The sequence below is a fragment of the Mya arenaria genome, chromosome 17, assembly GCF_026914265.1.
Source record: "Mya arenaria isolate MELC-2E11 chromosome 17, ASM2691426v1".
Classification (NCBI taxonomy): Eukaryota; Metazoa; Mollusca; class Bivalvia; order Myida; family Myidae; genus Mya; species Mya arenaria.
Window position 1 is genome coordinate 26,610,836 of NC_069138.1, and position 18,296 is coordinate 26,629,131.

Sequence of the window (18,296 nt, forward strand, 5' to 3'; positions counted from 1 at the left end):
AGTCAATAACTAGGTCACTAGGTCAGATATTAGAAAAACCTTATGAACACAATAGAGGTCACAATTTTAGCCTAATCTTTATGAAACTTGGTCAGACTGATCATCTTTATAAAATCTAGGTCAAGTTCCACATTGGGTCATCCGCGGTCAATAACTAGGTCACTAGGTCAGATAGTAAAAAAACCTTGTGAACACAATAGAGGTCACAATTTTAGCCTAATCTTAATGAAACTTGGTCAGAATGATCATCTTAACATAAGCTAGGTCAAGTTCCATATTGGGTCAACCCAGGTCAAAAACTAGGTCACTAGGTAAATTAGTAGAAAAACCTTGTGAACACAATAGAGGTCACAATTTTAGGCTTATCTCAATTCAACTTGGTCAGAATGATCATCTCTAGAACAATATAGGTCAAGTTCGATATTGGGTCATTCGCGGTCAATAACTAGGTCACTAGGTCAATTAGTAGAAAAACCTTGTGAACACAACAGAGGTCACAACTTAAGCCTAATCTTAATGTTACTTGGTCAGAATGATCATCTCTATAAAATCTAGGTCAAGTTCGATATTGGGTCAATTACCGTCAATAACTAGGTCACTAGGTCAATTAGTAGAAAAACCTTGTGAACACAATAGAGGTCACAATTTTAGCCTAATGTTAATGCAACTTGGTCAGAATGATCATCTCTATAAAATCTGGGTCATGTTCGATATTGGGTCATCCGCAGTCAATAACTAGGTCACTAGGTCAGATATTAGAAAAACCTTATGAACACAATAGAGGTCACAATTTTAGCCTAATCTTAATGCAACTTGGTCAGAATGATCATTTCTATAACATCTAGGTCAAGTTCGACATTGGTCCATCCGCGGTCAATAACTAGGTCACTAGGTCAATTAGTAAAAAAACCTTGTGAACACAATAGAGATCACAATTTTAGCCTAATCTTAATGAAACTTGGACAGAATGATCATCTTAACATATGCTAGGTCAGGTTCGATATTGGGTCAACCCGGGTCAAAAACTAAAAACTAGGTCAGTGGGACAAATAAAAGAGTGGCCTCTAGGGGCCATACTTTTCATTGGATCTTTATGATAATAGGTCAGAATGTTCACTTTATTTAGCAAAGCTACAGGTGAGCGATACAGGGCCATCATGGCCCTCTTGTTAGCTAGACTATTTGAAGAATAAAGAGGGCTTTATACTACTCGCCCCAGCATCGGCATCTGTTTAAAGTTTTAGGGCAACTTGGGATTTTCACTTATAACTTCAATACCCTTCATTCAATTCACTTAATACTTCCCACAGTTGTTCAGGGCTATCACATAATGAGGTTAGATAACTCCATATTATTCTTTATATAAATTATGGCTCCTGATTGACTATGGAACTTAGGTTATAGTTTTAGGGCAGGTTGGGATATTTATTAATAACTTCTATACGCTTCATTCAATTGACTTAATACTTCACACAGTTGTTCAAGACCATTACCCAATGAGGTGTGATAACTCCATATTATCCTTAATATAAGTTATGGCCCCTGATAGACTTAGGAACTTAGGTTAAAGTTTTAGGGCAGGTTTAAGTTTTAGGGCAAGTTGGGATTTCACTTATAACTTCAATACCCTTCATTCAATTCACTTAATACTTCACAAAGTTGTTCAGGGCCATCACATAATAAGGTGAGATAACTCCATATTATACTTTATACAAATTATGGCCCCTGATTGACTATGGAACTAAGTTTTAGGGCAGGTAGGGATATTTATTAATAACTTCTATACTCTTCATTCAATAGACTTTATACTTCACATAGTTGTTCAGAACCATCACACAATGAGGTTACATAACTCCATATTATCCTTACTACAAGTAATGGCCCCTGATAGACTTTGAAACTTAGGTTAAAGTTTTAGGGCAGGTAAAAGTTTTAGGGCAAGTTTGGATTTTAATAAAAACAAACTTCTATACCCTTCATTCAATGCATTTAATACTTCGCACAATTAATGACGACCATCTTACAATAAGGTCACATAACTCCATTTTTAAAACCCTAAATACAAATTATGGCCCTTAATTGATTTTTTTGACAGGCACATTTTTATATTCTTAACCACATTTTCATAAAGGGAAAACAAGTTATTTGAATGACTTGTGTCATTGTTTGGGCAGGCTGGTGGGAGGGAAGCATCAAAGTTACCTTATGTATCAATTTTTTTAGCTAGGTTAGACATAAAAAGACTAAACTTAGTATATATGAAGAGTTTATGGAGACCTTTAATGGGAATGCGTTTGAGGCCCCTAGAATCAAGGTGAAGGTCAATACCTTTATTAATGGAAAAAGGGTTGGTATTGAATAACTTAAGTAAGGGTCTTCATATTTTGACCAAACTTGGTATATAGGAAGAGTTTATAGAGACCTTTCCTGAGATTGTGTTTTGAGCTCCGAGAGTTATGATCTAGGTCAAGGTCACTGTTGCTAAAAATAAAAATACGGTTAGTACTGAATAACTCAAGTAAGGGTAAACATAGTGTAACCAAACTTTGTATATAGGACAAGTTTATGCAGAGCTTTCATTGGATTGCCTTTTGGCTCCCTAGGGTCAAGGTCACTGGTAATAAAAATAGATTACTGTTTGGTACTGAATTACTTTACTTATGTCAATAACTTGACATACTGTGACCAAACTTGATATGAAGGAAGACTTTATGGAGGACTTCATTCACTTCTAAGTCAATGCGGCATAGTCAGGTGCACTGTCTTACGACAACTCTTGTTTAACTCAAGGTCAGTGCAGGAGAAGTTAAGCGAGAGAAAACTTGAAAGGAAGAGTTACTGGCCCTGTCAGACTTGAGACAGAGTTAGATGGCTTAGTATACAGTGGATTAGATTTACTCACTGATATCATTATTTAACTCCAGGTCAGTTCAGGAAGAGTTAAGTGAGAGGAAACATGAAGTGGAAGAGTTGAGGGCCCTGTTGGATGAGAGACAATCAGAGTTAGATGGCAGAGTTTCACTGGTGAGATTACCAAAATTAATCAAACAGACAGTACAGATTGTTTGTCTAGGATTTTCCAAGCAGCCTAATAAAAGATCTGTAATATTTTGAAAAGTAACATTTAATTGTTATACATGCACACATGTAGTTGTCTAATGTATCTTTTTAAGGAATAGAATTACAAGATAAAAACATTAACCTTATCTTGTGTATGAACACTTCTAATGACTTTAAAACCTGACCTCAGGTTGGTGAACTAGAGCAGACAATTCAGGAGCAACACCAGGAGATGGAACGCCGCATACAGAGACTAGACACAACAGTCCGGAAACACGAAGTTGAAGTGCAAGAGAGGACGAAACAGGTAGTTGATTAATGTTGATGTGGTAGGTTTGTTGTAGAGGTGGAAAGGTAAGGTTGGATGAAGTATGAAGATTGAACATCGCATATAGAGACCGGACTCAACAGTCTTGTAACATGAAGTTAAAATGCAATAGAGGACAAAACAGGTAGTTGATAAATGTTGAGGTTGTGGGGTTGTCTAGGAGTTGGAATGGGAAGGTTTGAGAGGTAAACTGATGGAATGCTACATACAGAGAATGCACATGATAGACAGGAAACATGAAGTTGAAGTGCATGAGAGGACAGTGGAGGTAGATGGTTCTTGTTTAGGTGAAAGGGAAGTTTGTAGGGGAGGGGTTGGCTGAAGTTTAAATATGGAAAGCCACATACAGAAACTGGACAGCACAGTCTGTATACAATTAGTTAAAGTGATATAAAAAAAACTAAGCTGGTATGTGTTGCTTTTTGGAGACTGGCAAAATCTGTGCTGCCGAAATATTCTTTTGATGAACATTTACCATATAGTTATATTGCTATCCTGTAACATAACCATGTTTCAAGTTTTCAAGTTTTCAAGTTTTATTTTCATCATGGCATATAATATGCATGTAATATCACAATACAATGAAACACATATTAATTAACATCAAATAAAACAGTTAACAAACATGATAAACACACAAAAAAAGAAAAGAAAAAAGCTTTACTAAACAACGTCATTGAAACTATGAAATAATAAGACACAATTGAATGGTATTGTAATTATGAACAGATCTTGTAGTTAATTGGAGTATAGAGAGTGAGTCATCTGAATTTCAGTAAGATAATTTTACAGAGCAATGCCAACTTAATTAATTTAGATCTGTTGTTACACTTTATAAGTTCATCTTATAATGTAAAAGAGTTTGGGTGAGGAATGTAATAAGGAACAATTAGTTTTTTTAAGTATGATTGAAAAATTATTACATTCATGTAAGTAACCAAAAACCCTAAATTTGGCAAACATGAAAATTAACCACCCAAAGCTGAAAAAATCTACGTAAACGCCTAATTGTCGATAAAAAAACCCCATAAATTTAAATATTTCTTTATTTCAGATTTCAGACCTAGATGACCGTCTTCAGCAGACCCAGTCCCAGCTAAGGGAAGTAACTCTACAACACCAGCAAGGGGAGCAACTCTGTAACAAGCAGCAGATGGAGCTGCACTCGAAAACTGCCAAGCTGCAGGAGCTGGAAAATGTAATATAAGAGTTTTACTTGTATGTACTAAGACAGATTGGGATCACTTCAAATCTAAAAAATGAAAAAGCAAGCTTTTATATGCTTGCCTGTTTTGCAAAGAAAAATTGAGGTGTTGTCAGCAACACTTTGTTTTCTTGATAGGGTTTGGGCAAGCAATTTCTTAAACTTTTTCTATATCTCTTAAGCTTTTCAAAAAGCTTAACAGCTAGCTCAACAAAATTGTATCCAGTAAAAATCGTCATATTTATAAGAAGGCCCATTACTCTGGCTGTTATAATTGTCTTTTTTTGCATTGAACCAAATGGGGAACATTGATGAATGTTGATATCCATATGTTTAAACCAAGCAGTTGATAGCATGGATATCCCCTGATATTTGGGGATGTGTGAATGACAAACACTGTTTGTGTATTCTACATATTTTACTGACTTTTTGGACTGAAATTGAAAAAACAACAGCATTTTTTGGACCGATTTTGATGGCATTTTTTGTTACTGAAATCGGCTGGTAAGGTCAAAATCATTCTAGACCAGCAAAATCTTGGTTTATAGAAACTATGTACAGAATGTAATTCTATTAATTTCATGTTGTAGCTTGTGGAAAGACAGAAATCCAAGCTTGAAGAGCAGAAGAAGGAGAATGTGGAGATAACCCAAGAACTTAGACTTACAAGGTAGGACATCACATTTTGAGAGTAAAACTAAGCTTTTTTAAATATGGATTTATCTAGTTGTGTAACTTAAGTTTGCAGGTTACTTTTTAACAGAGAAATGAACTTTTTCTATGGTGTATTCATTTTGAAAATCAAGAAAAAGTGACCTTGCACTTTGGTTGAGATTTGGTGTTGTTGGGGGCATCATTGTTGTCTGCATCATTGTTGTCTGCATCCATCATTGTTGTCTGCATCATTGTTGTCTGCATCATTGTGCAAAAACATTAACTTATGCCATTAGTCAAAATCATTCAGGATGTTCAAATGAACTTTGGTACACATGTTGCCAGAGACAATTTGATCATATTTAGCAGAGAACAGTTATAACACCAGCAGTCAGACTTTATGGCTTCACATTTTGAGCTGTCTCAGTCTTCCTGGGAACAAGAGACACCCATTTAACAAAGTTCAATTCAAATTTCAAATTAAATGCTATTCTCACATTTTGCTTATGTTAATTTCCCCCAGGGAACAGTTACAACAGCAGCATACAGACTTTATGGCTACACGGAGGGAGCTGGCTCAGTCTAGCCGTGATCAGGAAAGGCTGCAACGAGAAATTGATGAACTCAAACTGGTCATTGAGGTTTGTGTGAGCTGGTCTTTTGAATCAAAAATAATTATTCTTCAAATGCATCGAGCACATAATACAGGTGACGCGGTTTAAGATAATGACTCAAGTAGTTCTTGGTAGGCCTCTGATTCATACTTTATTTAAAAGTATTAGTTGTTGGTATTTGTTGTCATTATATGATCATATGTTTGCTCTTAACCTTTGTTTCGCTGGCAATATATGTGGATTGGACTGTATAATTAATTGACCAATATACTGATAAGAATCACTGAGGCATGTCTCAATATAAGGATAGGAACAATATTAACCACTGGCCCTGTACTTATTTACCAAAGGCATATTTCATCTGTTTGCTCCAGACAAATGATTCGAAACGAAACAGAATTTGAAGAAAATAAAATTATCTGAAAAACAAAATGTGTACAATTAATTTTAGTAGATAGAAACTATCTGTTACTGCCGGTTACTCAAATAGATTTTCCCCCTTCCAGAGCCAGGAGTGTGACACAGCTAGACTAGCAGAGGAACTGGGAGCGGCGAAGGCACGACAGACAGATGCAGAGACAAAGAGGTCTGCCGAGGTGCATAAACTGTCAGACGAACAGGAGGACCTAGAGAGGCAATACCATTCTGAGGTTGGGGAATGGTTAATAAGAAATTGTTATCATAATTCCATTTGAGCTAGCTTTTTTTAATGACTCGGTAGATTGTCTGCGTGTGGTTTAATTCTCACCAGAAACACAAAGCCATAAGTATTTGTGCAGACCGCTAAGCGTTACCCAGATATTTACAGACTGTTCATTGGACTATATAGAAATACTTCTGAAACTGCAAATGAAAGTGATGTTCCGGTGATCGATAATAATTGAAAATTGAAATTGGCGACAATGGATTGTATTTGGTCATAATCGATTCAACAGGCGGGTTGTTTTTCTCCTTTCTTCTTCTTACTTGCGTTTGTTTAATTTCCGCCAATTTTCTCGTTTGAGTTCATGCATTCCGAAGTGTTCATTTGTTATTGTTAATATGGCCAATGTCAACAACAACACTAAATAACTTCAAACATAGGCATAACATAAGCATAATTAAGGATTACAGATTAATGTACAAAAATAAAACTACAATTATGTTATTGTCAAAAAACAGTTGTACTATCGATAATTGGTTGCTTGAGTGGAACCGATTATAGATAGTGGAACTGGGACTGATTCTCAACACTAGTAGATTATATGCTAGGAAAGATAATAAATAGGAGAAAAGTAGTGAAATAAATCAACTTTATCAAGTTAAAAATAGCATGTTTAGTACAGATGGGAGAAACAAAACTGAACCTTTGAATCCATGAAGTCCATTTGTAGTATGCATGCAATAATTTTATTCATATTCTGTATTATCTACAGTAGAGTTCCATGCACATATTTTAAGAGTGATAACATCATTTAGATGCCTTCAAAATACATTCATGCTTGTGCGAGGCAATAAGGCGTTGACATGCTGCTGTTGCTCACTGCTGATTCACAAACATTTACACACATTTATTAGTGGCAATGGGCTTTATGAATGCACACTGACAGTATATATTCTTTACCTGTAAATATAATGAGCATTGCTTTGGTAATTTAAAACTGATGGTTTGAACTGGTTTCAGCAAACTGTAGTCTTAACAGAAAAGAAAGTTTCATTGGTTGCTACCATTTCCAGCTTTCTGCCCTGCGGGAGGAGATAGCAGACTATCGCGAAGCAAACGACATCTTAAAGGCCCAGTTGAAAGACAAAACCAGACAACTCGGAGAGATGGAGCAGCACTACGCTGACCAGGTGATATATTAAGAAGCACTCTGCTGACAACAATGTATGTTACGTTAGAGCATTGCAGATGAGAAATATAAATTTTAATGCATTATTATGTTTAACTCAGTTGGCTTCAATGATGAACACGGATAACCCGTGTCGTGTATTAACCTCTAACTAATACACATGTTACTATATATAGTAACACATTTGTACAGGGATTCCGCAATTATTTGCATGACTCAGCGATTTCCAATTTTGCGGCCCGGGCCGATGATCGATTTCCACTTTGCAGCCCCTAGAACGCTCGCACGGGATTTCAATTTTTGTTTTTAAAATCAATTTATGCGACTGTAAAATAACGTCTTAGCTAAATAATCACAATTTATTGATCAGTTTAACATATTAATTATTAAAAATCTCAAGGGAGGCAAACGCGAACGCAGTGAAGGAATATATGCTAGTGCTTCATAGCCAGTGTGGACAATAAGGGCGGCGATTTTTATTCAGCGTTGACATTCTAAAAACAAAACAGAAAGGGATGTGGCAAAATTGAATGTACTTGAAAAACAACATATGTACATACATGCTGACATTAATAACTTGTTAATAATTTGTTTATTTATGTACAAACAGCCGTTCTACTTGCTATGTGTTCATGTTTATTAAATTGAATCGTACATTCAAGACATGAAAAGACAGATGTCAATGATTCGTACACAAACATTCGGGTAGGCGTCTTTTCAAGGTGAATTTTCAGGGTGAACAATTGAAATTGATGGAAACATGAAATGACAACAAAATGTTGTTTTCCTTTTTGGCTGACTCTCAAAAACAAATTTAATTTGAGAGTGAGTTTTCTCATTGTGGTCAAGCCAGAAGGGAATACGAATGCACAACTGGATTGCAGGTAAACTCCTAAAAGAAGACTAAACTTTCAAAATAAGGAAGGAAAAACATAAGTATTGAAGAGGTTTACACACGACGTAGCCGTGCCGCTTTTTGATAATTTGCCATCGTGCTCATAATGTCCCTCGACTACGTCTCGGGCCATTATGAGTCACTCGAGCCAATTATCACTTAACGGCCCGTACGCCCTGTATGAATAAGAGTTTTTTTATTTTGTAGGTTTAAAGTTAGTTAGATTTTGGAAGTAAGGCAAACAACATTTTGTTGTCGTTTCATGTTCCCATCAATTTCAATTGTTTACGGTGACCATGAAAATTCCACAACTCGTCTATCCGAATTTTCTAAGTACGAATCACGGACATTTGTCGTTTTATGTCACAATTTAATTTAATAATCATGAACACATAGCAAGTAAAACGGTAGTTTGAACAGTTGTCGCTTTCAAGCAAATTCAATTTTACCGCTTCCTTTGTTTTGTTTTTAGAATGACAACGCTGAATAAAAGAAAACGCCACCCTAATAGTCCACACTGGTTATGAAACACTAGCATATTTTCCTTCACTGCGTTCACGCTTGCCTCTATTAAGACATTATTTTACAATCGCTAAATTTAATTTTAAGGCAAAATTGAATTCACGTGCGAACGTTCTACGGGCCGCTAAATGATTATCGATAATCAGCCCAGGTCGCAAAACTCGTAATCGCTGAGTCATGCAAATAACTGCGGATCCCTGTACTAATGTGTTACTGTTTTAGTAACATGCGTATTAATTAAAGGTTAATACACAGCATGGCCGGGCCGTTGAGTGATAATTGGCACGAGTGAACCATAATGGCCCGAGACGTCCTTATATCTAGAACGATATTTCACCGTTAATTTCCTATCGTCTGATGTTTTTGTGTACACATTGAATAGTGACGTCACTACTGTATGTGTATAAGAGAGGCACTCGCGTCATGATTTAGCTAAAATATTGAAGCATGATGACAACGTCTCGGGCCATGATGAATCACTCGGGTCAATCACCACTCAACGGCCCGACAACGTCGTGAATTAACCTCTTAGCAATGTTTGAGGAGCTCCATAGAGACAGGTGACATTGGCCAACTCAACCCAAAATATAGTTATTACTAAGTCCAGTTTGCATATAATTAGAAATACAAGTAGAGAAATAAAACTTCTCAATGGTAATCAAATCAAAGAAATATAAAAAAAAAAAAAACTTTGATATAAATAGTATTAAATACAAATATTACAAGTTATATTCAGTAGAAATGAGAGCGATTTTTAAATTTGTCTATTCTTTTAGAGCAGCCATATTTAATACTACATATTAATAATTACATGTATAATTTAGCACCCTAATACTCGTCAGTTGCTTTAACTTGCATGCAACAATAGAGGAACTATTTCCTGATAAGGTGGAAAGGAATTCCAATATTATTGAGACTGTTTCGGTTTATAACCCAGGTGAACATAGCTGCCCAGGAGTTGGACACTATCAATGATGAGATGGAGACTCGTAAGGTCCAGATGGAATCTTCCAATGAACAACTCATACTTAAGGTGAGTTATGTTTGTGTCAATACTAGGTGCTAATTTGTAGAAATATCTTAGATATGATGGGTTTAAACCCTTTACACAATATGGCTAAAAACAAAAATAAAATCAATTTTACAGAATGGAATTATGAAGTTGATTGTGATTATTGTTACGTACTCAAGCTTAAAATACAGGATTCTCACCAATGGAAGAACAGTAAGGCAAAAAAAAGACTTAATTTCATAAATTTTGTTATAAATTGGATTTGCCGCCTTAACGAGTTTAAGATCATTCTGAAATAAGGTGTAAACGCTTCTATGGATTGAACAATTTTATTTTCTCATTAAAGGACTAGACACTAGATGATACAAGTGCAAGAAAAAAAGAAAATTGTCAATAACTTACATTGAATTGACATCGCTGTGTATATTGCATAGAATCTTTTTTCTGATGTATCACATCGCTAACAACACATGCATCTTTCGCAGTTTTTGTGCAATTTACCAATTCGAAGTTTACTGGGATTGTCTACATTGTAAATCCTAGTGAGTTTAAAAATAGCGTCGGTATATTTATCTTGACTCATAAACAGGTATGTTTTAAACTGGGAAACGATTATGCGCTATTTTTAAACGGGGAAACACAGTTGAGACAAAAAAAAAATTCTTTTATTCGTTTAAAATGATTTACTATCGGCCTCTTACTAGCTCGCTTTGACAATTCTATTCTTGTTTTTAGAACATGCTGTGTTTGCTGATGTTTGGGCCATCTGGTGTCTAGTCACTTTAACAAGCACTTTCATTGATGATCAAGATTTTCAAATAGTTTCATTATGAGTTAGATTATTCTGCTGTTGTGAATTTCTATTGTTTTGTGAATAAAATAAAATAAAAAACTTACATTTAAATCAAAATCTTTATAAACCGATCGGTTCTCGAGATCTCAGAAATAGCAAGCTGGCAATATAATACATATGGAACTAAGAACATTAACATTTCTATTCTGTAATGGTAATGAAAAATTCTTAAAAATCTTTTATTTGTCAATTCTTTAAAACAAAAGAAATATTCAAACATTCTTAGTGGCGTCAATATGGACATGTCATTTTTGTCCTGGCGGAATTCTAAGATAGTGAGACTTCATACTTACACCAGACTTATTGCTTGAGCGATTTCCATCCAGTGAAGTAATTAAAAAAAATGAATGTTTAACATGCATTGTAGTACAAGAACTTAAACCTTGGCAATAGTTAAAGATACTTAAATGAAACTTGTACATTTTTTTGCCAGTTGCAATGAGCAAATGCATAACAAGGCTAATAACTCTGGATTAGATCATTGATGCAAGGACAATAACTCTAGATTAGATCATTGATGCAAGGCCCATTACTCTGATTTAGATCGTTGATGCAAGGCCCATAACTCCAGATTAGATCATTGATGCAAGGCCCATAACTCTGGATTAGATCATTGATGCAAGGCCCATAACTCTAGATTAGATCATTGATGCAAGGCCCATAACTCTGATTTAGATCGTTGATGCAAGGCCTATAACTTTGGATTAGATCATTGATGCAAGGACAATAACTCTGATTTAGATCGTTGATGCAAGGCCTATAACTTTGGATTAGATCATTGATGCAAGGACAATAACTCTGATTTAGATCGTTGATGCAAGGCCTATAACTCTGGATTAGATCATTGATGCAAGTCCCATAACTCTGAATTAGATCGTTGATGCAAGTCCCATAACTCTGAATTAGATCATTGATGCAAGGCCCATAACTCTGATTTAGATCGTTGATGCAAGGCCTATAACTCTGAATTAGATCATTGATGCAAGTCCCATAACTCTGAATTAGATCGTTGATGCAAGGCCTATAACTCTGAATTAGATCATTGATGCAAGTCCCATAACTCTGAATTAGATCGTTGATGCAAGGCCTATAACTCTGGATTAGATCATTGATGCAAGTCCCATAACTCTGAATTAGATCGTTGATGCAAGTCCCATAACTCTGAATTAGATCGTTGATGCAAGGCCTATAACTCTGAATTAGATCGTTGATGCAAGGCCTATAACTCTGAATTAGATCGTTGATGCAAGGCCCATAACTCTGAATTAGATCGTTGATGCAAGGCCTATAACTCTGAATTAGATCGTTGATGCAAGTCCCATAACTCTGAATTAGATCGTTGATGCAAGGCCTATAACTCTGAATTAGATCGTTGATGCAAGTCCCATAACTCTGAATTAGATCATTGATGCAAGTCCCATAACTCTGAATTAGATCATTGATGCAAGTCCCATAACTCTGAATTAGATCATTGATGCAAGTCCCATAACTCTGAATTAGATCGTTGATGCAAGTCCCATAACTCTGAATTAGATCGTTGATGCAAGTCCCATAACTCTGAATTAGATCTTGATGCAAGGCCCATAACTCTGAATTAGATCGTTGATGCAAGGCCTATAACTCTGGATTAGATCATTGATGCAAGTCCCATAACTCTGAATTAGATCGTTGATGCAAGTCCCATAACTCTGAATTAGATCGTTGATGCAAGGCCTATAACTCTGAATTAGATCGTTGATGCAAGGCCTATAACTCTGAATTAGATCGTTGATGCAAGTCCCATAACTCTGAATTAGATCGTTGATGCAAGGCCTATAACTCTGAATTAGATCGTTGATGCAAGTCCCATAACTCTGAATTAGATCGTTGATGCAAGGCCTATAACTCTGAATTAGATCGTTGATGCAAGTCCCATAACTCTGAATTAGATCATTGATGCAAGTCCCATAACTCTGAATTAGATCATTGATGCAAGTCCCATAACTCTGAATTAGATCGTTGATGCAAGGCCTATAACTCTGAATTAGATCATTGATGCAAGTCCCATAACTCTGAATTAGATCGTTGATGCAAGGCCTATAACTCTGGATTAGATCATTTATGCAAGGCCCATAACTCTGAATTAGAGCATTTATGCAAGGCCCATAACTCTGAATTAGAGCATTGATACAAGGCCCATAACTCTGAATTAGATCATTTATGCAAGGCCCATAACTCTGAATTAGATCATTGATGCAAGGCCATAACTCTGAATTAGATCATTGATGCAAGGCCCATAACTCTGAATTAGATCGTTGTTACAAGGCCCATAACTCTGAATTAGATCATTGATGCAAGGCCCATAACTCTGAATTAGATCATTGATGCAAGGCCCATAACTCTGAATTAGATCGTTGTTACAAGGCCCATAACTCTGGATTAGATCATTTATGCAAGGCTCATAACTCTGAATTAGATCGTTGTTACAAGGCCCATAACTCTGAATTAGATCATTGATGCAAGTCCCATAACTCTGAATTAGATCGTTGTTACAAGGCCCTTAACTCTGGATTAGATCATTGATGCAAGTCCCATAACTCTGAATTAGATCATTGATGCAAGGCCCATAACTCTGAATTAGATCGTTGATGCAAGGCCCATAACTCTGAATTAGATCGTTGTTACAAGGCCCTTAACTCTGGATTAGATCATTGATGCAAGTCCCATAACTCTGAATTAGATCATTGATGCAAGGCCCATAACTCTGGATTAGATCATTGATGCAAGTCCCATAACTCTGAATTAGATCATTGATGTAAGGCCCATAACTCTGGATTAGATCATTTATGCAAGGCTCATAACTCTGGATTAGATCATTGATGCAAGGCCCATAACTCTGGATTAGATCATTTATGCAAGGCTCATAACTCTGGATTAGATCATTGATGCAAGGCCCATAACTCTGGATTAGATCATTTATGCAAGGCTCATAACTCTGGATTAGATCATTGTTTAGTTATGCCACTTTTCAGCTCAAGGACAACAGACGAGTGACATTCGCTCTAATGCGTTTTTGTTCATCATTGTTTCTTTTACCAATGGCAGGATTCTGAGATTGCAAGACTACAAGCCAAGATATCTGGTCTGGAGCGGACGATACAGGCCATGAGAATGTCAGATACACTTAACATGTCCTACTCATATACAGGCAGGGAATCAGATATTCAGGGTAATTACTTTTTATTAAACAATAAATAAGAATCTAGTCAACATTGACCCTCTTTTTGACAGAAAGGTCAAAATTATCAACAAAAAAGCAGACTGTTAGTCTTGTATTATAAAAGTGTCTTTATTAAAATTTGACCTGTCATGATATTGCCTAAGTATATAAGTGTTAATGTCTATTTATTTTCTGACCTGTTTTAAAATCTATCAGTAGCTGCTTAAACAAACCTGCCTTATTTTACTTACTTGAGGTAGATTATAAGAATTGTCTATGCTGGTCTGAGATAGGCATATATACCGGTACTGTTGTGTTTTGCAATGTGTTTTGTTTGTTTAATAATGTGCATTCATTATATTTTATAGCCATCCTGAATAGAGATATTGATGTCATTATTTTTGCTGTAACCACTAATTAATGTTGTTTATTTCTCAATAATATTCAGGTTCAATTTCTCCAAGACGGCAGTCAAGAGGGCGTGAAGTAGTTCTCACTGATGTCACAGTATCTGGTCCAAACGGTGAAACGATTTCCCAAACATTGGAACTCGGAAATGAAGTTAACATACACTATGTATCAAAGGGCCATAACAACAACAATACAAATGACAATGATTCAGGGAAAGATAATCAGGGTGATCAGGAAAATATTGAACCCTCGGGACCTGTGAGAGTGTTAAACTTTGCTGAGACAGACACTAACCAGTCTAAAAATTCTGCAATTCGAAGGCCTAAACCAGTCTTGCCAAATACTGCTTACCGGAAAAAGGACAAAAATGGCGAAGGGTCTTCAAATGAACCAAATGGGGGCGGAAAACAGCAAAAGCAGAGTGCATTCTCAAGGATTGTAAAAGATAAAGGTCAGGCTAAAAATATGGATAAAAGTCTTCCAGGAGAGAGAGAAATAGGTGAGAAGATTTAGGTTTTGTAATACTGTATATAGAGTGCTGATTTTATGCCATGTGTTTGTGTTTTTCGTGTTATTTACATTTCCATCACGGCAAGAATTTAATCCTATGCTGAATAACATTGCTTTGGTGAAGAAATATAAGTGAAAACTGAAGAGATTTATTAATGATGTTAGGAAAACTTAATATTTTGTAAAAGGTGATTACGAAAAGGTTCTTTAAAGATATGTCACTAATGTTGTTTTTTTCTCCCAGATCCAGTTACGGCAATGGGAATCTACAGCACGGACAAGCTGGACCTAGAAAACACAGACTTGGACCCGGAACAGTGGTGGGTTATTTCGTAGTAAAGTTTAGATAAATTTATGTATAAGTCACTTAGACATATAACATAAGCTCCGTATGATTTTTGAACCAACCATTGTTACATTAAGGAAAATGTATTGCATCTACGAAAATGATATTTAGATAGGACTTTTTCTCCAATTTGGTAGACTATATTTGGTAATGAAAAAAAATAATTGCGCAAATATTAAAATGAAATATAATAGAAATGCATTCATTAATTCACTAACTTCTTTTCAAAAAATATCTGATGATGCGACCCACACTTCTAACCTGAGTAGGATGAGCTCTAAAATGTGTTCCAAAAATAATGTTATAATAGGGTTTGTGCTAAATAGTTATGGAAGGGTATTATACCCTGTCCTTTTTGGAAGCACCGTTATCCAAACATGAGGATCAGTACGAACACCCTTCTGCCTTTATAAAATTAATACTTAACAGTCAAATATTTCTATTGTTTTGATAAAAGATGCACTCTTACTCCCAAATAAGATTTACCACAATTAATAATATTGTTTTAATATTCCAAAAATGATGAATAAATGACGAAAACAATGGTTTTTATGTAGAATACCGAGTTGAATTTGAAAGAAATGTGCATAAAACATGGTATTTCAACCCTATGGGACTATAGTAGACCACAATAAATCTATCATCAATCATTTAATATTTTTGTGCTTTCTTTTGCTATTAAATACACGGTTACAATCTTGTTATAAGTAATTAATATTTTCCATAAATGAATTATTTTGTAAGTAGTTTAAGGTGTATCAATCACAATTTATGTTTGGTATACATGTGTATGTATTGATTTTGAATAAGTGTGTCACTTTAAACTTAAAAACATACAATGTAATTATAGATACATATCTATTTGGTAATTGAAACTTAAAATTTAATGAAATGACGGTTATTTGTTTAATGTATCAAATTCAGGATATGGAGGATAATTGTTTTATTTCGGTGTACGATCAAATTTTATTTTACCAAGTGAATAAATGCCGTTTCCGGACAGTATCGGACCGATACGAAAAATACAGATCCGAAGTCAATAAACTGTTAGGGACGGCGGAAAAAAAGGAAGCGGGCGTATGTAACGATTTAAAAAATAATATAAAGTCGCCTTGTGTTTTCAGTATGAAAGAGCTACAACAAAGATTGAAAGCGAATGAGCTACGTCAGAAGGACATAGACAAGCAGTTAGAATGCTTAGAAATCGAGGAAGACGATTTTCCAAGATGAGGAGACGACGGGTCTAAATATTACATGAATTAAATTTAGCGTATCCAGTTATATCAACCTAGCTTGCTATGAGATACTGTGTGTTTTTTCGATAGTTTGTTAATAAATTATTATTTTGGTTATTTTTAGACCAAAGCACTTGATATTTCAGGCACATCATGCATGTCAAGTATTTTTATGTTTTTATGCCATATATGATATATTTGTTCAGTAATACTACTGTGATATTGGCATTTTTGGTTAAGTTTTAATATGACAAAGTCCTATGTACCAATGTATAATGTGTTTTAGTGAACCGTATTCACAAGTCACGTCAACTCCATTCTATGTCTTTGATGAAATTTTGTTAAGTTATTTTAACGTCAGATTAATTGTTATGGAGTTTAAACAGTACTTAATTATTTAGGCCTGAAATAAGGTATTAAATGTTTCCTTTTTCACGACAGACCTGACCCAAATAATGATCTTGCTAAAGGTGTGTTAATATGATGTTCGTCTTGTACAACCCATCTTCGAATAAAAACCTTTTGTTTCAAAAGCATTTATGCCGTATGTTTTCGCTGTTTTAAGTAATCATAAAGTTATTATACCGTATGCTGACAAGGATACTTAAGTTAGGAAATGACTTTAGTTAGGAAATGACTTGAAAATGTTTTATGAATATAGTCTCAGAGTTGTCGAAATGATTGGCGCTCCCGATAGGCGACAAATCTGATTCGCGAAATCCTAGTTTGTAGAGACAGCTCTGTGATATCTCTACCATGATATGTATTCTCATATTTGTCTGCATTTAAATAGCTTTGTATGATCTGATATTTAAGATAACAAAAATATACTATTACATCACTGCGACTTGTCTTAATTTTGTATAAATCCGTTTTGCGTTCCTTTATACAAAAACTTCTAGAAATATGTTTTGTAGTGAGATTCATACAGAGTATGCTTACAAGGAAAGAAACCCTTATTAGTACCCATGACCTTCTAGTATGAAGGTCGCCATTTTAGGAAAGCATGATGTTATGGAAATTTCATTGAAATTGTGATTTTCATAAAAAACGGTATTATCAAGCGGCACTAATTTTTATTCAAAACTAACAAGCAGTATTCACGAAGGTAAGAATATATTGTACAGAACCATTAGCGACATTACGTCGTTAGATATTTAAAAAATGTTATACTGTTTGCAAACTCAAATAAGCTTTTTATTGTATTGCGTCAGTTTAAGTACCAATTCTTATGCTACGTTTTTTTCGACCACATACCCCAATATCACGAAAATACTCTGAGTCAAACCTCAATCTCAACCTTATTTTGCCACACAAAAAGGATACCGTAGTACGATTCAAAATATTGTTTGTTACTCTTCTTATAATCATTTCTTCATAGTATGTGTTATGAACATTTCGTCATTAGTTCAAAGAAAAGTTATTCTAGAGCCAAAAACCTACTTGAGTAATTGTTAAAAGACATTGTGTTTTACTCAATTACATTTTATACTGTAGAATTTATTTTCTTTGGAATCTTGACCAAAGTTCTTAATCTACATATTCTATGACAAAAAGCACTTTAAAAGGTGTAAGGAATGTTTTAATGACTTAATGTTGTGTTAAAATGAGTTGAGACAGA

The 18,296-nt window shown here is 35.1% G+C and overlaps 1 protein-coding gene across 1 annotated transcript in view; it reads left to right on the forward strand.

Annotated features, from left to right (window-relative positions):
• LOC128224922 (coiled-coil domain-containing protein 18-like) overlaps positions 1-17,510 on the forward strand; it is a 47,247-nt gene extending 29,737 nt beyond the window's left edge. The window contains exons 23-34 of the mRNA XM_052935025.1: positions 2,925-3,024; positions 3,251-3,367; positions 4,443-4,586; positions 5,183-5,262; positions 5,770-5,887; positions 6,367-6,510; positions 7,577-7,693; positions 10,047-10,142; positions 14,059-14,182; positions 14,622-15,083; positions 15,339-15,414; positions 16,565-17,510. Of these exons, the coding sequence (XP_052790985.1) occupies positions 2,925-3,024; positions 3,251-3,367; positions 4,443-4,586; positions 5,183-5,262; positions 5,770-5,887; positions 6,367-6,510; positions 7,577-7,693; positions 10,047-10,142; positions 14,059-14,182; positions 14,622-15,083; positions 15,339-15,414; positions 16,565-16,670 (1,684 nt within the window). The 3' untranslated portion in view covers positions 16,671-17,510. The remainder of the gene's footprint in view (positions 1-2,924; positions 3,025-3,250; positions 3,368-4,442; positions 4,587-5,182; positions 5,263-5,769; positions 5,888-6,366; positions 6,511-7,576; positions 7,694-10,046; positions 10,143-14,058; positions 14,183-14,621; positions 15,084-15,338; positions 15,415-16,564) is intronic.
• The last annotated feature ends 786 nt before the right edge of the window (positions 17,511-18,296 follow it).